At 47.8% G+C, this 22,101-nt stretch overlaps 1 protein-coding gene across 1 annotated transcript; it reads left to right on the top strand.

Moving 5' to 3' along the window:
* The first annotated feature begins 5,713 nt into the window (after nt 1-5,713).
* TEDC2 (tubulin epsilon and delta complex 2) lies at nt 5,714-21,893 on the top strand. The gene is made up of 10 exons (XM_037911164.2): nt 5,714-5,865; nt 7,744-7,842; nt 8,885-8,940; nt 9,429-10,077; nt 12,657-12,710; nt 14,354-14,438; nt 14,863-14,971; nt 15,215-15,316; nt 18,073-18,287; nt 21,612-21,893. Exons 1-10 carry the CDS (start codon nt 5,840-5,842, stop codon nt 21,756-21,758), a joined length of 1,542 nt encoding a protein of 513 aa, XP_037767092.2. The 5' UTR covers nt 5,714-5,839; the 3' UTR covers nt 21,759-21,893.
* The last annotated feature ends 208 nt before the right edge of the window (nt 21,894-22,101 follow it).

Raw genomic sequence — 22,101 nt, 5'->3', positions numbered from 1 at the left:
GGGAAAGGATACAGAGGGACCTAGACAAATTGGAGGATTGGGCCAAAAGAAATCTGATGAGGTTCAACAAAGACAAGTGCAGAGTCCTGCACTTAGGACGGAAGAATCCCATGCACCGCTACAGACTAAGGACCGAATGGCTAGGCAGAAGTTCTGCAGAAAAAGTCCTAGGGGTTACAGTGGACAAGAAGCTGGATATGAGTCAACAGTGTGTCCTTGTTGCCAAGAAGGCCAATGGCATTTTGGGATGTATAAGTAGGGCCACTGCCAGCAGATTCAGGGACGTGATCGTTCCCCTCTATTTGACATTGATGAGGCCTCATCTGGAGTACTGTGTCCAGTTTTGGGCCCCACACTACAAGAAGGATGTGGAGAAATTGGAGAGAGTCAAGCGAAGGGCAACAAAAATGATTAGGGGTCTGGAACACATGACTTATGAGGAGAGGCTGAGGGAACTGAGATTGTTTAGTCTACGGAAGAGAAGAATGAGGGGGGATTTGATAGCTGCTTTTAACTACCTGAAAGGTGGATCCAAAGAGGATGGGTCTAGACTGTTCTCAGTGGTAGCAGATGACAGGACAAGGAGTAATGGTCTCAAGTTGCAGTGGGGGAGATTTAGGTTGGATATTAGGAAAAACTTTTTCACTAGGAGGGTGGTGAAACACTGGAATGCGTTACCTAGGGAGGTGGTGGAATCCCCTTCCTTAGAAGTTTTTAAGGTCAGGGTTGGTTATAAGTAGAGTTTTGCCATCTCGTGGATTGTTATAAAATTGCATCCAATGATAAATCTCAACCAGACAGCAAATGTGGCCTTTATCTGTGCCATAATGGCACACTGTATCAAGATGTGCTCCATAACTTTCCCTGCCTCGCTACTTGCCCTCCACCCCCACATCCTTTACCCAAAACTACCATTTAACTTTTATCATAAGAAATACATGTCAGTAGCTCTGCCAATCAAAAAATGTCATTCATCTGGAGTAAAGGCTGACAATCTATAACTTATTTCAGCCAAAAACCTCTTCAGGGATAATTGTAGTTTGCGCCAAAACCAGAATTTTAGAAGGTCTCACAATTCCAAGTTAAGGCCTTACTTAGCCAGCAACAACCCCACTGGAAACTGTGCATAAGCAAATTGCAGTTTTACTGAGAAAAGCAGCTGTGTCAGAGTGGCAACTTTTTGCTCCACCCATCTGCCCCGACCCCTCCCCCCCCCCAAGTGCATTCACGATCATATCTGCTGACTTTGCTGACTAAAGTAAGTTTTAACTACTTATTACTCCTGTTAACGCTGCAGAATCCATATCGTCATGAGACAGTAAGCTGGATTCTATCTAGGCACATGCATCACTAGCAGAATGAGTTAAATGGCTAAACAGAGTTGTGATTGCTACTGTCTTTAGTTATTGTTACTGTCTTTATTGTTACTGATGCACAAGCCAGGAAGAACCCAGCATGACTCTCAGATCCCAGAGTGGACTTGCAGTGCTAGGAGTTAGCAAAAACAATTTTTATACTATACCAGAGCAGACTTGATCTGGAATCCTAAAATGGTGATAAATACGGAATCCCCACAATGGTCAGTGTTGCCAACTCATGTGATTTTATTGTGAATCTCACGATATTTTGTGGTTCTCTTAAAGACCCAACTCTTGGAGCCATGTGATTATGTCAGAATCTAACCTTTCCCTTTACACACACAAAAAAAGTCTCCAGCTTTTATGGTGCAGAGAAATCTTGAAAACGTGAACTCTGAGGGTTCAAACACTAAAAGGCAAAGAAAAGGAACCTAACATTTATTGTTTTTAAAAATCTCATGATTTTTCAGCCTATCAGGATTTTTTGTTGGGCCTGACTCATAGTTTTTGAATGCTTGCAGTAGGCCAGACTGAACAGCCAGCATTAGTCACTATTTGGACTAGCACTGCACTTCACCGCGTGCCCCTCCATAATAACAAACACATTTCTAATAAAAACCCAGCAGCAAACTGCTATACAGAGCGACTGTGCTATGAGGTGAAACCCGGTCCCTTCAAGTCTTAAACCCACCTTCCATAGGCCAGAAAAGAGGGCTCTGAAGAAGATAAGTAACTAATTGATAGCTGGCTCAATTTCATGAGCTTAAGGCACAGAGGTCAAGGGAGCTTAGAATCAGGGACAGAACAAGGCTTCTTCCTGTCTCTAGTATTCTGATGCAGACTGAGCGGTGCAAATGCAGTTCACAAACCAGAGTTCCTCCTTTGCGATGCTGAAGAACCCACTGAGTTCTGCCCCCTGTTCTGTTAGCACAGAGCCCTCTAGCAGCTCTTCCAGGGCTCCCTGGTCACTGATGTACAGCTGATTGTAGGGGTGGCCCTGAAGCATCCCTTACCCAACGTTGTATTCAGCATAGCCACTCTGATTGCCACGGTTTCATTGTTAGCCGTGCAGCCACTACACCTGGATGCAGCATGAGGCCCTCAAGAAGTTTTGCCTTTCCCAGACATCCCCAATTCATTTGATTTGCAGCAGAGAAGTGGCATGCTGCTCCCAGCCATTGCTGTAGTGACTCAGACCCAGATCCTCCAAGGTATTTAGGCACCTAACGCCCATAGAAATCAATGGGAGTTAACTCTTTTACTTCTGACACCATGTTAAGAGCCGATGGAAAGAGCTGCGCCAAGTGCAATGCACAAAAGCAGTCCTACAAAACCCAGAAGCTACGCTACATATTCTTGTGGGCCATCTCCTGGCACCTTCTTGACTAATTATTTACATATAGACAGACCCAGAGCACTCCCGTAATCGATGAGGGCACAGTTTGGATCCTCTAGTTATTCATTCAGATTAGAGTGAGAAAGGGCACTCTCACTCAACGAGGATACAGAGCTGTGAGGGAGCTGCTTACCAAAGCCAGAGGTGGAGTGGGGAGTTCCCTCTCTGCTTTTAGGAAAGGATAGAGAACTGGGCTCTCTGCTGCTCCTTCTTGCTTTAACCTTTGGCACTTTCTCCACCAAGCATGATGGGGTGTGTGCTCTAAGACCATTAGATGGGAATAGCAGTCATAGATTGATTCCACAGCCTAGCAGTAGCATTCCTTCATCATGGCATTTCCCGAGCACCAGGCCCAGTTCTGGGTCGGAGCTCTAGGAAGAGGATTTTAGCCCAGAGAGCACATATTACGATGCCACGGAGAAAGCTGCTCTATCAGTCACTGAAACATAGCAAATAGTGGTATTGAAGGGAACAAAACTGCCCTCTCCTGGCTTGGCTTGGTTATGGGAGCCATATTCTGAGTGGAGGGTGGCTTGGGCCAGAGATCCCTTCTTTGACATGATGCCTGCAAAACTAGCTTGTCAATGGTTAGGGTGCTGGTGTGTTGAGACCACGGCCCATCCTGGGGATCAATACTGTTGTGTAGTTTCATTGTGCTCCCCATCTGTCTGTATCCATATGTTGTTGTCTCGGGTCTTACACTTGGATTGTCAGTTTGCTAGGCAAGGACCAGCTTTTTGTTCTGTGTACATACAGCACCTAAAGCCCTGGGTCATGTCTGAAGCTCCTAGGTGCTGCCATAATACAAATAAATAATAATAAATAGCAGCTGGGGTACAACAGGACAGCTCTGCTGAATGCAGGGGCTGGGGGTATTTCGGAGATCCTGTGCAAGGGGTGCAGCAAAGCCTGGCTTTCTGAATTCCCCCTGGGTGGCCTGTGCAGTGGCTCTTTGGGCACAGGGCAGCTGCTGGTGGTTTGGGTACTGGGAATCCTGCTGCCTTTCAGTGATGTGTCCCTGGGCTGGCTGTGCTGGAGGGTTGGCTCTTTCGCATGGGATCTCACAGTCAGTGTTCCCTCTAATTTTTCCCAACCACGTGCGGAATGAATTTTGTTATGTGCACCAATATGACACATCACCTCCATATTGTGCACATAACAAAATTAATGTGGTAGGGTGGGGCTGAGGAGTTTGGAGTGTGAGAGGGAGCTCACTGCTGAGGCAGAGGGTTGGAGTGCGGGGGGGGGGGGTAAGGGCTCCAGGCTCTGGGGTGGGGAGAGGAATGAGGGGCTCAGGGTTGGGGTGCGGGGGTGAGGGCTCCAGCTGGAGGTGTGGACTCTGGGGTAGGGCTGGGGATGAGGGGTTTGGAGTGCAGTGGGGCTCCCCAGGGCTACAGTGAGGAGAGGTCACCCCCCCCCCCCAGCTCTCTTTCTCTGCAGCAGCACGTGGGTCGGCGGTGTGGGGGGAGAGGCGCCTCTCCCCCGGCCATGGCAGGTCCAGGCCAGGCTGGGTCAGGGCTGGGGGAGGGGCGCCACGGCAGGTCCGGGGCTTGGGGAGAGGCATCTCTCCCTGCTGCAGCCCTGAGCATCTGTGTGGCACTTAATAAGCAGCTTCGCAGCTGCACAGCTGCACAACTTACAGGGAATTTAGCTCACAGTGTATGGCAAATGCCTGGCCCTCTTATGGGAACCAGACAGCCCCGCTGGGCTGTATCAGGATGGGGTAGCCCTGCCATGCTGTTTCAGGGCTGGTGCAGGTGGTGCCAGGGCTCCAGCATCATTACTGCACGGAAACAGACTTCTGATCTGGTGCTACTCAGGGCTTGTCAACAAGGAAACTCTCAGGAAAATTAATCCCAATTAACTAGAGGTGTAAATTTAAAGCAGATTAGTTAAACTGTATTAAACCCGATAATGAATTAAGCTAAATATGAATTAAGACCTCTTTGATTCCAAATAAGAGCACCTACACAGGGGTTTAATGTGGTTTAACCAACCCATTTTAAAATTCACACCCTTAGGCCATGTCTACACTACAAAATTATGTCGACCTAACTTACATTGGCATAAAGCCACCTCATCCATTAAATTGCTCGTGTGTGCACGCTTGGCTCCTACTGTCGACGCTGTGATCTCACCAGGAGTGCTTGCTTCCATTGTACTGCCAGCGTAGAGTATTGTGAACTCCTGAAAGCTAGTAACAGTTGCCATAAGCAACACACTTTACACCGAATTTTTTCCTTCACGCCCTCCTTACCTATAATGGAACCTGTCTGTGCCACCCTCCCCGGGAACAGTGGTTGGGAGCCATGGTTGGGGCCCAGAGCAGAGGCCGGGGCTGCCGCCAGGAGTGGAGTTGGGCCCGGGACCGGAGCTGCAGCTGGGAGTGGAGCTGGAACAGAGCTAGGGACAGAAAGGGGCTGGATGGCGCTGCCTTCCTGCCCCCTGTCGGGGCTGACCTGGGCCCCACCGCAGCCCTTGGACATTCCTCCGCACCCCCCAGTCTGGGGACCACTCGTCTACACTGACACTGTGTCGCCCTAACTAGATCGACATTGGCTCTACGCCGTGGGGCAGGCAAAGGGGGTTGATACTGGGGCTGAGAGGTATTTATAGTGGCTACCACAACCACAAGACAGCTTACATCAACCTAACCTGTAGCGCAGTAAATTCGGAGTCACTCCCCTACGTGTAGGGTGACCAGACAGAAAATGTGAAAAATAGGGACGGGGGTAATAGGAGCCTAGATAAGAAAAAGACCCAAAAATCGGGACTGTCCCTATAAAATCGGGACATCTGGTCACCCTACCTACGGGCCCCCATGTAGACGTACCCTGGGTGGATCCCCGTGACACCACACTGCAGGACGGTGACCTTGACCCTGCCGCCGGGCCAAGCCCCCTGCTCCCCACAACTCCGGCTGAGCTGGCCCCCGCCCCGGCGGCGCGCCGCTGGGGCCCGGCCTGCGCTAGGCGGCGCTGGCCCGGCGGGGCGGGGCTTGCGACGGCGGCAGTTTGCAGGAAGCGGCGGGGAGCGCGAGGGGTGTCCCGCGCCCGACCCGGCTCCGCCCAGCCTCCCCCGCAGCATGGTGCCGGCCGGCAGTGCACGCAGGTAGGGGCGTGCGCGGCCCCGCACAGCTAGCGCCCCGCACTGCGGGCCGCGTCTCCTCCCTAGCGTTGTGGGCAGGGCCGGGCCTCGGTGTGCAGCTTCACTGGGGGAGGGGGGCTGGCGGGGCGAGCTAGCTAGCTGGGGTCCCCAATGGAGCGGTATAAGGGGGGTGGTGGGAGTGGGGCTGGCAGGCTCCTGGGGGGCCAGCTGGGGTCCCCAGTGGAGAGGTACCGAGGGGGCCTGGCAGGCTCCTGGCGGGCTAGCTAGCTGGGGTCCCCAGTGGAGAGTGGGGGATGGGCTGTGACGTGTTCCGGGGATGGGCTGATGTAGATTGAATCGGGATGGGTTCTTGCTGCACCAGGAAGGAGGAGGGGGGCCTTGGGGATCTGTGCACCCAAGCGGGGAAGGTGGGGGGGGAGAGAGAAAGAGCTGCCTCTGCTTATACTATAGCTGTATTCCTCCTCCGTTAATCCCTATGGAGGTCCCCGCAGGGGAGGTGCAAACTCCTCCCCCCCCCCCCCCCCGCATTTGAAGGCTTATAGCAAAAGCCTTGCTCTCGTCTCCCCCTCACTCAGTATTGCTATCCCCAAGCGCTGAAATGCCATGAGCTAGGCCTCAAAATCATGCGACTGGCTTAAAAATACAGAATATGGGGTTCTTTGCCCTCTGGTCACATTTCCAAACTCCTCTCCACACCTCTGAAGATTAGAACCTTTTTAAAAAGGAAAGCTGTAATTCTACTCCGAGACAGTAGGGCCTCACCAGAGAAAGGGGAGCCCTGAGGCGGAGGGCTGTATTATACTGCAGCTGGAGTGGAGTCCTTTGTACCCAAAGAATTAACGAATAGTGCGTGCTGATAGAGCCAGATGTTGCAGCCCTTCCTCGCTCAGTAGAGCTAAGGGTACGGGGTGGAGAAGGGCTGCCTGGGAAAGCCTTAGTGCAGGGGTCTCAAACTCAATTTACCATAGGGCCAGTACCTGTCCTCAAATCCTCCCAGCGGGCCAATAATGTCACTCATGCCGCCCAGAACCTGCCCCCCCAAAAGTCTGCTACCCACCTGCCTAAGGCTTTGGGAGGGAGTTTGGGTGGGGGTGGAGGTCTGGGGTAGGGGATTGGGGTGCAGGCTCTGGGAGGGAGTTTGGGTGCAGAAGGGGCGAGAGGTTGGGGAGGGGGTGGGGGTACAGGCTTTGGGAAGGAGTTTAGGGGTGGGAAGGGAGTAGGGGTGCAGCACTTACCTGAGGCTCCAAGGTGGGGTGGGCCGGGGAGCCTCTGCGCCTGCTGCCCCCAGGCCTGCCCCTGCAGCTTCCCGGGGCAGCACGTGGAGGCATAGCACTGCCCCGGGGCCGCAGGGAGGGGCTGGCAGACGCTGCTCAGCATTGCTGGGGCCCCGGGCCATTTTAAATCGCCTGGTGGGGGGAGCGCCCGGGGGCGGCAGGTGGGGCCAAGGGAGAGACCCAGCCCCAAAACTGCTGGAGTCCCGCAGGCCACGAGTTTGAGACCCCTGCCTTAGAGGCAGTGTTCCTAGTGGTTATAGCAGTGTGTTGCAAGCCAGGACTCCTGGGTTTTATTTCTGATCCTTCCAGTGGCCCTGAGAGATTCAGAGATTACCAAAGATCACACACTGCCTCAGAGGTTGAATTCAGGTTCATACAGTCCTTGGAGAGGAGCAAAGCACTGTTGTTAGGGGTAAAATGTTTTGTATTTGTGTTCAGTCCACCCAGAAGCACTGCCAGTCCAATGTTTCCCCAAATGCCTAATCTGGGGTGGATGCAGATAGGTTAAAATCTCTCCCTGCTGGTAAGGCAGCATGCAAAGCAGGAGGCAATAGCATTTGTCATGCAATAGGATGAAAGGAAAACCTAACTGTGGTTCCATTTCCAGGCTGGTTTCCATTCTCAGTCAGGCCCTGGAAGACTGTGCTGAGCAAAAGAAGAAGTTAGAGGACAATCTAACCCTATGTCGGGCCCTTCTTGGAGACTGGTGAGTCGTCAGTGGGTGGCAAAAGATGACTGAAAAGCTGCTCAAGATACTTGCATTGCTCAATGTCTTGTAGAGGCAAGGAGGGAGCATAGCCTAGTGTCTAAAACTCAGGAGCAGGAGTTGGGAGAGCTGGATTTTATTCCCAACTCTGCCATCAAGACTCTGGGTGGTAACTAATTGTGTTTCACCGGTATACTGATTCTGATGTCATAATGCTAATAGCTTTCTGGTTGTCCAGAGAGTCTTTTAGAAGAACAGGGCAGACCTTGATGTCTAATGTAAGAATATAAGCTGAAAAAAAATTTCTTAGAGAAGTTCATAAGGGGGTGGGGTTGTTTGTCCATCATAAATAAGGAAGAAAAAGAAAGTGGGCACAAACCTACTTCCTTCTTCCCTTAGTGGGTCCCCTTTGGTGTCCCAGATCATGGCAGGGTGTGCAAGTCTTGTGCTCATGAATCCTTTGTTCTTATGCATATTCTTTCGCAAGCTGCTTTAAAAAAAAAAAAATCCTCAGCATTCCAGTGCTGATTTCCCAGCATTCTGACTTCCTGTTAATGGGGTGCAGCCTTGCGCTCGTCATGCAGCCAATAATAAAACCCTTTTATTTGCTCCAGTACCAGGTAATCCCCTGCTCCAGAGCTATGCTTTTCTGTTTCCACGGGTCAGCTTTTTGTGCTTGTGAAGGGATTGGTCTGTATTGCTGGCCTGAATGAAGCTTTAGGCAAATATCTCCCGCCCCAGTCCTGACCTGAAGCACCTCCTGCTGTTTGTGTCTTTTCTCACCCCCAGCTCTGCCAATGCAATACTGTCCAGTGAACGGTGCCTCCCTGCGTTCTTACTTGGTGGGAGGGATGCAGGAGAGAAAGGGGGACTGACTAAAGGGTTGTGTGTGCTCTGGGCTGTATAGTGTCCCCTGAAATTCTCCTGCTGGCCAGGCCCTGCTCGAAGGATAGGGGGCACTTGGGTGACCTATCGTTAACCCTGGCTGTCAGAGTACAGTCACACCCTTCATGTGTTCTGTCTGTGTTTTCCCCCTCCCCAGGAAGGTGCAAACTCCTGAGCGTCCAAAGCCGGAGAATGGCCCAAAGGGTGACCAAGGTGAGGCTTTTTTTCTTGCCGTCTCTGTGTTCCGTCTGTGCTCAGTCTGGCCGTTGATGATCTAAGCTGCTTCCTGGGAATTCCCTCTGATGTTCCCTGCTAACAAGGAGCCTGATTCTCTTCTGTTCCTCTGCTGATTTCCATGGATTTAATCTGGATTCACACCTTGGTAACTGAGAGCAGAATCCAGCTAAGGGTCTTGCCACCACAGCTGCAAGCCTGAAAGGGATGTCTGTGAATATCACCTGTTTGTGGAAGGGTTGGTCACTGCGGAGAGATGTCAGGTCCTGCACGGTTGCCATCCATCCTGACTCTTTCAGGAGTTTGCCAAGCAGAGACTGCAGGAGTGTAGTGAAAAGTCCCTCTGCTTCCTTGTTATAGATGATGGCTGCTCTGAAAAATGCAGAGGAGTGAGCCAGTGTAGTGAGGAATGGGGAAGGAAGGGGCTTGTTCAATATGGCTTCCTGATACACCTTCTGCTCTTGTAGAGAGTGAGCCTTCACCCAAGGAACTGGAGGAGCTGGAGCTGCTGAACAGAGCCCTTGAGAAAGCATTAAGAGTCCGGAAAAGCACCCTGCGAAATCCTTTGGAGGCCCTAGGAGAAGGAAGGAAGGCAGCAGAGAAGAAACCTGCTACCAGCGCTGTTAGAACGCAGCAGGCACCCTTGTCTAAAGAGAGTGTCCCTAACACCATCAAGGTGACATCTGTGTGCAAAAAGGCTGTCTCATCCAAAAAGCTCTCTGCTTATATGCTGAAAGCTCCCTACAGGACTGATCCTGTGAAAGCACCAACCAGCCAGAGCTCCAGGGCTCCAAAGGTGGCTGGGAAGGGCTCCACTAAAGGGGCTGCCCTCCAACAAGCGAGGAAGACTGTGCCAGCTGCCAGTGTGAGTCAGCAAGAGTTCTCTGCTGCTGCAGAACCATCTGGCTCATCCAGATCTCCCCTGCAGCAGAGCTCTTCTTCCTCTGGAGGCTCTGCTAGTGCCGAAAACTCGGTAGCTGTCATCCTACAGGGAGTTGAACCAGAGAATGACTGTCCTGGTTCCTTGGCAGAGTCTCCAGTGACACAGAGCCATACAGGAGGAGATATCCCTGTGGGGAGTACCACGGCCCGCACATTCACCCTCCAGGAAAAGGGGTACGTTCTCATCAGCAGGCACCAGGAATCTTAGTTTGTTCAGTATTCAAACTCCATTTCTCTTTTCAGCTCGTCCCCACAGGAGCTAATCTTTCCCAGCATTCACTGGAGCCTAGTTCTGTCTCATTGCTGCCCCCAATGTTGCCTTTAGAATTACCAAGGAGACCCCTATTTTAGATGCTTATAACTAGGCTTGGCAGAATTTAGTTTTTGTTGTTTTTATAATTTTGATGAATAATACCAATGTTTATTTTTAAGATTTTTTTATTTTTCTTGACTTAATTTTGTGCAACTGTGAAAATTTATGGGTTTCAAACTTTTTTTTAAAATTTATCAATTTAAATTTTCACAATTGTGGGAAATTATTAGGGGGGGTCAAACTAATTATTTTATGAAGGCAGATACTGAGATTCAAAAGGTTAAAGCTTTATAATAGTTAAAACACAAATTGTCAAATCACATGTCAAAATATACAAAGGAAGTAGCCATCAATCTGACTCTAATAAGTTCTCAAGTAGGATTTTTCTTACTTTGCCTAGCTGTAAATTTCTGTTATGGATGGAAGTGTTTTTTTACTGCTTTGAGTGTCTATGGTGAAATCGACCTGTATTGACATTTACCGATTAAAAAGTGAATCCTTCCAAGCCTAGGTATAACTTTAACCAAATTTAATAAAAATAACCCCTTGGGTTGATGTTTCTTAGACCAGCTGTGACTATTTTGCAAAGTTTGCTTAGTAAAATTCCCTTGGACCTTTGTTTTATTTTAGATCCTATCTTTTTTTTGGCAGTTAAGTGTTTTGAATGCCATATTTCATACTCCCCCAAAATGGCTTCACACTTAGCAAAGCTGACATAGACTTAATCCCAATAAGGATGGTGCCTTTGATGTATTGCAAAAACATATGATTAATGAAGAGCATCCTGACCTGTAGAGAGGTGTTTCTCTTAGGAATACGCTACAGTGACCACTACAGCCTGGGAAGATTCTACCTGGATTTAACATATTTTTGCCCATTGATTTCTCTGAAGTTATGCATGGGATATGTGAAAACTGAATTTAGCTGATGCTTAAATTTTTCAAAAGTGCCTACGTCCCATTAGAAGTCAATGGGACTTAGGCTTCTAAGTCACTTAGGTGCTTTGGAAAATTTTGGCCAATAAGAACACTGTCAGATAATAGCAGGCTGGCTTTGAAATCAAATCAATCAGTGTCTTATTTTAATACAGTGATACTCAGACTGAGGCTCATGAGCTGGAAGTGGCTCTTTAATGTGTCTCCCTGTGGCTCTTTGCAGCATGTGATTTTAAAACACTGTGTGATAGGTTAATAACTTGGATTGGTTAATAATTAAATCATGATTCTTTTACTATGTTAACCAATTGTAGTTGATAAAATAATACTTGATCAGTCATTTTGCTGTGAGAATAATATATATAAAAAATAGTAAATGAACCAATGGAGTCACAGAACTGTGGCTCATTTGGGTAATGTTGATCGGTAATTTGGCTCCTGATCCACTGAGGTCTGAGTATCACTGTTTTAATATATAATTTTTTTTTTTTAAAGGGAATTACAAAAACTGTTATTGGAGCAATGCAGTTCAGATGTGACTTGCACCCAAGCCAGGAAATGCAGCTATGATTGCTGCTGCTGCTACAATTTAGCTGCCTCATGTGTCTGCATGAAGGCAAAAGATAACACCGTTCACATAGCAATGCAGTGTGCACAAGGAGACCTAGTGTTGCTGGGGGAACCAGAATTTGAATATGCCAATTTATTTGTTTAAAATCTTCATTAATGCGACACTGCAGTGCTTACTGGGTGCGCAGGTGCTTAGTTAGCTCTAAATTGGCCGCCCAGGTTTTTGCAAAAGTAATTTGAGGGATTCCACTCCACAATTCAGCTCCCCCAGTCTCTGCCATGAGGAAGGGAAAGATAAAATGCCCCCCATTTCTCTTCCACTTCTTCACATGTCCCTGATGCTGCCTTGGAGCAATGCTGCTGGGGCTGCTGAGCCTCGCTAGGCACAGCCATGATGATTGTCATTAGTGAGAGATTTCACTGTGTCCATCCCTCATCAGCCTGCAGTGGCAGCTCCCTTTAGCTTGGGCAGCCTTCATCCTGCAGCTGCTGGTCTGCTGCCAAGATCCTGCTTCCAAGTCTGTGTTACAGCTTGTGGGATGAGATCGCGATGGGGTTTGGACACATGCACAGAGCATCTCAGCTCCAGGTGGCCAGCCTCCATCTCTCTCAGAGTGATGGTGATGGGTAGTCGTGGTTCTTCTCAGGCTGCTCAGTGGTCACGCTGAGCCGTGCAGTTCCCATTCCTTCAGGGCTCACTGGAGATGGTTGATTGGGCAGCTTGGGGGATGCTTCTTCTGGCTGGTGCAGTAGTTGTTCGATGCATGGAGGATTCAGTCTCCAGAGCAGTCAGACTGGTGCCTGTCACCAGCACTAAATTCATTGCAAATGTAGACATCACTATCCTCAAATAAAAGATTAGGAACAGGGTGCAGTGTCCTGATCCTGCTCTGCTGCGCGTTGGCAGTCATTACTGAAGACTCTCTTCTTTGCAGGTCTTCGTTGAAGCTACCGCTTCCGTATAGGAAAGCCTATTCCAGGAACTCCAGGTAAAGCTATCACCACCAGCCCTACTTGGGATTCTTTCCTGGTGGCAGGGGAGGTGTAAAGGGAGCGGCCTGGGCTTTGCAGCCTGATGGAGAGGAAGCCTAAAAGATGCTGTAGCATTTGAGGGGCATTGGCAGAGCTGTGTGGAAAGCCTGAGACTGGAATAGCAGGGATTGCTGCAGATCAGACTTGAGGGACCTTGGCAGAGCTGTGCATGGGAGCTTGCATGGAGCCTGCCAGTGACGTTCTAGCCAGTGACGGTACGCTGTCGCTTCCAAGGGCACGAAAGCTTGCAAAATTCACCCCAACATTTTAAAAATATGAAGAATTCCAAGGAAAGTCATGGTCTTTAGCCTGTATATAACTTTACAGTGGTGCAACTGTATTTGCAAATACTCGTCATGAAGTTAGAGACCATCCCCTGCCAGTCCCAGTTCTTTTGCTGGTCTGATTTTCAACATCCCAAACAATGGGGCTCTGACCCACTTCCTTTGGGAGATCATTCCACAGCTTAATAGAACCCACTGGGGTAACACCTGTCCTGATGCTCAGCATAAGTAGAACTCGAAGAGTCACTGAGTCCAGTCCCCTGTTGTTGCAGGCCACCTGTCATGTGAATCTGTGAATTTATCAACTTAAACTAGTTAGGTTGTTCCAGAACCTCCCTCTTCTGAGGGCTAGAAACCTTGTAATTTCCAATCTGAATTCAGAGCCAGATACACGTTTGTTCCTAACATTGCACCTAGCGAGTGTGTAGTGTCCCAAACAATTTCTCCCCTTCTTGGGAATTGGCACCTTTCAAATGCTTGCAGATTATCATCAAGTCACCTGCTAGTCATCTCTTAGCCAAGTACATAGATTTCTCTGATTTTTCTGTGCAATTTTAGTCTCTTTAGTCTGCTTCTTTGAACTTACATAGCAAAGTGAAAATAACCTACCAGTTTAGCTCTGCGTTCCCGAAGTTCCCTTGCAGGGGAAATGCATCTAACAGGGTCTTAGCTATTTTTTCCTATTCCATTAACCTGGCTGTTTCTCATTATAACTTTCCTCTGAAAGCTGCAGTTTTAAAATGTTTCATCTTGACAGAGTTAAAACTTAATCTAGTAATGGGGCACACTAGCCCATGGGTCAGCCAGCCACATACTGGGTAGTTATTTTAAATGTACTGCTGCTATCCCTCATTTTCTGCAGTAGGTTTCTGGAGCGTGGCTGAAATACTTAGTCTCATGTGGCCATATTCTTGTAGGTGGTTGGGTCAGTGCAGAATTATGGAGACCTTGTGCAAGTGGAACATATCCCACTGTCCACTCTCCTCCCCCATTCTTTGTACACGGCTCTGTGTTCCCAAGAGACCCCTCGAACACAAGATTCCCACCTGTCTGCCCACCTTGCTGATATCCATTTTAATGTTCCTGGAGCACCCTAGTGGAGGTGGCACCATCACACCTCTTCCCGCACATGCTGTCCTGCCATAACACGCTGAATTAGAGAAACCCTGGAAATCTTTCATCTAAGGAGAAGCTGGTGGAAATCACACAGGTGCTCTGGGGAATATTGTGCCGTGTGCAGGAATATCTGTTGCCTCTGCGTGTATTAACACCCCCTTCCTCCCTCCCCCCCTCCCCGGCTTGTCTTGAATTTTCAGACTGTGGGAGAAGTGTCACCTGTGCCAAAGCAGCTCAGCCACAGCTGCTGCAAGGAGTCGCTTTCTAGAGAGAATGCAGGCGACCGTATCCTTTTTTACCTCTCCTGCCCCTTTAAATGATGGCATGCAGCCACATGGTGCAGCTTGATGGGCGTCCTCTTCAAATCATCGGAGAGGTACCCTGTCTCCCAGGAGCTGTGCCTGTAACAAAAAGATTCCTGTCCAGAGCTCGTGGAAAGGGTTCCATTCCCGCTGCAGATCTTCACTATTCGCTGAAACTTGGGTATTTTAATGCAGACGAACCGAGCCATTAGTAAACAACACATTTAGACATCCTTTCTCCCCCCCCACCCCCATCCTCTGCAGTGTTATCTTGTGTGCTGCTTGCCTTTACATCTGTCCTGGAATCCCAAAGAACTCAGCCCTGGGCGTGAGGGTGGTGACCGAAGGAAGGGGTTTGCCATGCTAGCACTTGGGTCTAAAGGAAATGCTCCTTAAGCTGCTGTAAGTTTTGTTCCTCTGCACCAGCCTTTAGTCCTGCAGAGATAGAAGAGGGGGTGATGGTCCTGCGTGATGCACGTTCTCTCCTGAGCCAGTACATGGAAGCTGAGACCACAGGTAAGAAATGCACTAATGGCAGCTCAAATTATTTCCCCACCTGCCTGTGTCTTGCCAGGTGTACTCAGCTGTCTGTGGCTTAAGGAGACCAGAGCAATGGAGGGGGTAGGTGATAGTCCCATTCCCTGCTTTGGAGTAGTCAGATATGGTACCTATCACTTGCTGGTGTGGGGTTGGGAAGTAACAGAATTACTGAATCATGATGTTTCTTGTAACCTCATAGCTGCTAGCTTTCCCCTCCAGGCTACCCAACTTGGGAGAGAGAGTATGAATGTCTCCTGACCCTGGAAGGCCTGCAAGACACAGCATCCCAGTGTCTGCACAAGCTACAGCTGCTGCGTGCAGGTGAGGCCAATATCTGCTGTACTGGTCAAGTGTCTAAGCAGCCTGTCTTGTTTGAGCAATAGTCTGGTGCTTGTGATTAGCCTGAGACCCATGTTATTAGATAAAATGTCAAAGATGCAGCTGAGGGAGGGGGAACTCATGGACTGGGTGTGTTAATATTACTGGTGGATTAAAGAGACTAGACTAGTATTATGGATATGATTTTGTCACAGTAAAATTATGCATAATTCACAGCACAGTCACAGTAAAAAGAAAATTAATTTCACGCTATGGTCACGGCAACAAAATAATTGTGTAATAAGGGAATGTGAACATAAATATGCATTTATTAACACGAACAGTGTAATGTTTCTGCTAAACAGAATTTAATGCAATATAGTTTTATTTTCTTTGCAAAAGTAAGCTATTTTGGAATTTTTTATTTTTGTACAATACTTTTTTCAAACAACCATAACAGGAAAATGTTTGATTTTCTAATAAAATAACTTTGTGATCCTTTTTGGTTAACTTCCATTTACACGCGGCTGTGATTTTGTTCCAAGTTATATACTGAGTGTGTCACTTTTGATGCAACATCTCTCATCCCTGAGCACATTATTAAAGATGAGAATGATCTTTCTGTGTCCACACTGTTGACTGGTGCTGCTAAGCATCACAGGGTAACCACTGCAAGAACTGGAAATCAGGGTTTCATGCTTCTCCAGACCTGTAAAATATCATTGCTGCTCAGTTCTTGAAATGCTTCCCAGTAAGCCCAATATACTCTCTCTGCTGGAATATTGTCTACACACAGTGGGATATTTTCAAATGTCATGACCTTAAAAATGTTTCGGTGTTTTGCTTGATGTGGCTGAAATACATTGCATGCCCTGAAAGAAGCGTTAGCGGATGGGCAAAAGTGGGAGATTGAGTAAGTTTCCGTATGCAACTTAATTTTGGTTTCAGAGTAGCAGCCGTGTTAGTCTGTATTCGCAAAAAGAAAAGGAGTACTTGTGGCGCCTTAGAGACTAACAAATAAATTTGTTAGTCTCTAACTTAATTTTGAGCTTTCTAAAAGTGCAGTTTTTGTTGCTGGGTGTTGACAAGTTTCAGTGCAGCTCTCGGCCTCCAGCACAAGATCGCACATGTCATTTCTCACTTGATGAGCACGAACTGTGGGCCCTTCGTAAATCATGAGAGTATTCGTGATTTGGGATACAGTTTTCTTAAGAGCTTCCAATTCTTCAATAACTGCTTCAGATTGGCAGAGATCAACAATCTCTTCAACCTGAACTGCTCTGACCAGTCTCCTTTGTGTAAAAAAAACAAAACAAAACAAAAACCACACCCCACAAAATGTAATCCTCAGCATGTGCAAGGTTATAAAGACCTGCTTTTAACCAGCTGTTCCATCTGGTTATTACCGGGGCTGGTGGGATGCAAGGACTTTTCCCTTATTCCATTAAAAACACATGAAAGCGCGCTTTGCTTGCAGGATAACCAGGTTTATTTCATTTACTTTTTAAAATATTTTCCTTCACAGTTTGCCAAAAGCTTAAGCAAATGTGCCATGCATGTCAGATGTACAGCATTTAAAAACAAAGGTTTCAAGCCTTGACCCCAAGCTTTCCCCATGTTTGTGGCATTATCTGTCACAACTGCAGTGCTGCAATCAAACGATATTGGGAATTTTTCAAGTTTCCCTTATTGCCTAGCTTGCCGTTTTAAAATTAACTGCTTCCAGAACCTCACAATTCAGCAAAGACCCTTCCAACTTGTTGTATTCACCTTCAGCTGAAGTATCCACATTGTCACTGCTGGTTGGGAAGGGGAGGGCAAGAATATTAAGCCCATATCTGTCTTCAGCATCAGTAGTTTCATCTGCTACAATGCTGATTCTTTCAAAGGCTTGCAACTTTTCTTTTAATTCTTGAATGTCATAGTAAAAAACCTTGGGTAAGTAAAACTTTTAAAAACTGGTCTCACTAGAGCAGGTTGCATACTAAAAACCTTCTCAGTGTTGGATTGTCAAGGGTAAGGAAAAGGCTTCTGTTAATTTTAACAGCTCTGTAACTGTTTTCTGAAGTTTTGTGTTCTGTTTTCCTCCACTTCTAAGGCCCCTCATTTGTGCTTATGTGTTGCACTTTCCAGATGCTTGTCACAACTAGTTTTTTCTGGTAAAATCAAGCTGACATGTAAAATTTTTCTCCACTTTCATGAAATGTTTTGGGGTTTATCACTGCTCAGTTTTGCCATTTTACTTGTATTTTGTTGCTGTTGTCCTGTTTACTGTTCAGGGGTTCATCTGTTCCAACCACTTTGACTCCTTCCCTGCTGCTGACGCTGCCAATAATTTTAAAGCCATGATCGCTTCCTGTTTACGCAAGTGTTCGCTGTCTTCATGGTCAAGTTGAAATACATAGAAAAATTCACAGGTTCTATTACAGTGATGACCGCCTGTGACATCATTGTATCCTTATCATTAGTGGAGACAAGGATTTAAATCTCAGGTCGCAATTGAAGCCATTGCAACAATTTGTCACAATCATTATCAGTCTCTGTTTAGAAAGGGCCTGGTACTGGACTAGTAAGGGAGGTTGCAAGTCAGGAGGGAGATGCACTGGCCACCGTGTGTAGCAGAAGCGTGGCCTGTGCCTGGTTGTATATATAACTACTAGTCCAGCATTTTTTATTTTTATGAACACTAAATACATCCAAAATTCTGGAAGAACAAATGGAACTTGCTGATTTTTATTTGTACCCTCCCACCCCAACAGCTGCGGAGTGCCAGATGGCGGTATACCCAGCAGACTGTGCTCACAGAACGGGGACCTCCCCTGCAGATTGCGCTGCACTCAGAGGACAAAGATGTGGGGACACAGGTGTCCTGGCAACACCTCTCCTTTTTTACTCCAGCTGCCAGGAGCTGAGGGACATGGCCACCTTGAAACTGCAGGTGGTGATGCTGCGCCAGCAAATCGACATACAGAAGGTAACTCAACAGCAGAAATACATGATGGGGGGCAGGAAACAGCAGCAGCACAATTAGTTCTAGTAGAAGCTAGTTCCGAAGCCCTGGGGTTTGCTAAGCATGTCCATGTCCTGTCACCCTCGGATTCATTTCAAAGATGCATATGTTGTTAAGCCAAAAGGGACCATTGTGATCATCCATTTAGCTCCTGCATAACCCAGGCCATAACTTCTGATTGAACTAGAACGTTAGAGAGAGGAGGTGGATGAGGCAATTATTGGACCAGCTTCTGTTGGTGAGAGAGACAAGCTTTCGGGTTTACACAGAGCTCTCCGTTATGGTTGGAAAACTGTACTCAGATAGTCACAGTGAAGTTAAACAGATGGTTAGCATGAGTAGTTAACACGTATTTAAAGGGACCATTCAAGGCAATGTCCCGTTAACACCTCTCCAGTCATTAACTACTTGTACTAATGGGCTTTAGTCCATGAAAGCTTACGCTCAAATAAATTTGTTAGTCTCTAAGGTGCCACAAGTACTCCTCATTCTTTCTGCTGATACAGACTAACTCGGCTACCACTCTGAAACCTGTTCCACCTTGTGTTAGCTGTGACACTCAGAATACTGTACCTTTCCCAGGCCTGAAGAAGAGCTCTGTGTAAGCTCAAAAACTTCTCTCTTTCACAGGCAGAAGCTGGTCCAATAAAAGATATTACCTCTCCCACTTGTCTCTCTAATATCCTGGGACCAGCACTGCAGGAACTAGACCATGTTTATTAGACTTTGTTTTTTTTTCAGTTTGTTGAGGGAGGGGTTTGGTTTTTGTTTTGTTTTTTCTTAATACTTCTGTTGTCGGGAGAACATCATCCTAGTCTATTCTTTGTCACATTAATAGCTAGAGACCCCATTGGCAGCTGTTGCCTCAGTTGTGCACCTGTGTTGTGATCTTCCCCTGTACTACCTATCAGCAGCCTAGCCCCTCCCGTGGGGCCAGAGAGGAGCACTATATTCACATTCCTTTGGTCTCAGGCTGCCCTGCTATTGACCTTGACATTGCTGGACCACCAATAAGAATGAGAAGAGAGATCAATCTCCACACCAGCTCAGAGCTGGGTGCCTTCAGCACAAAGGATTGCCCATTGCCCTGAATTATTTGCAGTGATTTAGCCGTACGGACTCCACTCCCCGGGTCTGAACTCTCACTTAGAACCTCCAGACTGGGCTAAGAGCCCTGCACCCAGAGGTGAAGTGTGAGGGTTTAGCCATTAAGTCATCCCCTGGTCATCCTACAGTTGCACTTTGACATGCCAGTCACCTGAGCTGAGTGAGGGACATGTTGGAAAAGAAACTCTAGCAGAGCAGGAAACCCTCATGAGCAAAGGGAGAGTTAGGCTATGTCTACACTTGCAGAGTTTTTGTGCTGTCAGTTTCAACAGGGATAGTGAACTGGTGAAAGAAGAGCACTGGTTTGTGTACTCACTTACTTCCAGAGGCATCAGAGCGTGTTTACATTTGCAGCACTTCCATCCCTGATGAGAGCAGCGCACTGAGGGCAGCTATCCCACAGTGCAGCTCTCTCCATTTTGATGATAGGTCTTGTGGGAAAGGTCAAGGGGGGTTGATCGTGGGTCCCTGCACAGCCTTCTCTCCCCAAACACTGATCAGATCCAGCAGCTCAGCATTGCTCCAAGCAGGGGATCATTTGCTCCATGGAGCCGGCATTGTCACCTGGCCAGATAAGTGAGCACTTGCCAAGAAAACGGGAAGGGGAATTTCAAAGTCCCTGGGGTTTTACAGGGGGAGGGGTAGATGGCTGTTTACCTGGCGTCAGAGCAGCAGAGCTGCTGGCCAGAGTGGTCACCAAGGCACTGTGGGATAGCCTTTGGAAGCTAAAAGCTCTGTAAACAGGAATAGCGTGTCTTCACTTGCACATCACCGCAAAAGCATCACCGGTAAGAGCTGTATGCCTCTCGTGGAGGTGGTTTTCTTTTTGCAATGAAACTTCTGAGTTTCACTGCAAAAAGTCATTGGCAAGTGTAGACGCTCCCAGGGTTTTTGCACAAAAAAGGGACTTTTTCCGCTTTAAATGGCAAGTGTAGACATGTCCTTATTGTTATCTAACTGCATGCCCTGGCTGTTGGCAAATCCCTCTGCACCTGCTGTCACGCAATAGACCTTCCTGTGATTAAGTCCTGTCTTTAAAGTCAGGCCTCTGTTTATGGCCTGTCCCTGTGCCCCATCTAGAATGGTGGTTGAAACCTCCTCCCTAGATATCAGGGTGACCACTGGGGCTGGAACACTTTTTATAGTGGGGACGCGGAAAGCCAGCTAATGAACCTGTAAACTGTGTGTATTCAAAAGCAATGTGAAAAAGCACGATTCATACCACATGGGTGCAGCACAGCTCTGGGATTCTCAAGAATTGCACAATAATGCTAGCTTCGTTCTGACAGCACCAGCAAACTTTTTACCATGAAACCTGGGGGTGCTGCAGTACCTGCCGCACCCCTCGTTCCCATGCCTATGCAGGTGACTGCCCTGTAAATAGATAGATGCTTTATGTAGGGTGAGTTCTGGAGTCCAGAGATTGGTGAAATACTTTGCAGAGAGTGAGTCAAATGAGTGCAACATAAACTGGCTCTTTCCAACCTGCCAATGCCCACATGTCTGTGGCCCAGGCCTAACCATTTGCTGCTGGGGCCTAGGTGGTGGGAATGCCAGGAACTATAGAAATTAAAGAATCCTGTGGGGTCACATTGCCCTTCTGCCCAGTGAGGCAGTACTGTTTCCCTGTCTTCTTGGATATGTGAACTAGTCTAGTTTTAAATTAATCCGGTGGAAAGGGGCTTCTGTCACCTCCTTTGGGAGAAGTGTGAACGCAGCTGTTGTTTTAGCACTCCCACAAGTACTTCAGACCTGCCATTTGCATAGCTTTGTACATGAGTGGATTCTGAAGCTCTTTCCAAAGGCTCAGACATTCCCATTGTCATGGGTGGAGGCTGAGACACAGAGGGTCAGTGACTTGTGGAGGGTCAGACAGCTCTGGAGGCCATTGCGTGGGAGTGGTATAGCCATATGTGGTGAAAGATAAGTAGTGTTGTCTGTACTATGCTGCCCTACAAGGTGTGTTAGGGTAACTGTGGGTTACTCTGTGGTGCATCTCCAATGAGCAGAGAATGGACACTTTGATAGTTACATCTGACGAAAACAATCCATCCTTCGGCAATTTGGATATGATTACCCCTAATGCCCTGCCTAGCTTTTGCTGCTTCATACAACCACTGGGAGGTCCTGGAAACGTGCTCTGCCTTTCAACCTGCTGCTGTGTTGTTTGCTTCCACCCAGGTCTTCATAGCCGAGCTTCTCCCCATTCTGGAATCCAGGCTCCCTTGTGATGATTCTCCATCTCCTCTGTACCGCGCACTTTACACCCAACTCTGTGAAGGAGGTGAGCGGTTCCCTGTGCTGATGAATGATGAGCTGCCAGACTGACCCTGCATCCCGCCTGCTGTCCTGCCGGCCATCCCCAAGCCCAGAGAGAGCCAAGAAATAAACTTTTCTTAGTAATTTTTTTCCCTCTTCCCACCTGACAAACAAAATTAAATTTCACGCTGGTTGCTAACTCCATTTCTCTCTTAAATCATCTTCTCTACCTGAGAGCTAAGGGGTACTGAAGACAAGGGCTTTGAAGTACCACTACCTGGGGCTTACCATCCAACAGGTTACCATGAATAGTACAGTCCTTTACCTGGATCACCTCCAACTGTGAACCTGTCTGATCCAACTAGCTAAGAAGGGCTGAGCCACATGGGTGCTTAGATGGGAGATGTCCATG

Source organism: Chelonia mydas, chromosome 10, assembly GCF_015237465.2.
Source record: "Chelonia mydas isolate rCheMyd1 chromosome 10, rCheMyd1.pri.v2, whole genome shotgun sequence".
NCBI classification, from domain to species: Eukaryota; Metazoa; Chordata; order Testudines; family Cheloniidae; genus Chelonia; species Chelonia mydas.
Note: the sequence above shows the minus strand (reverse complement) of the source record. Positions and strands in the feature narration are given on the sequence as shown.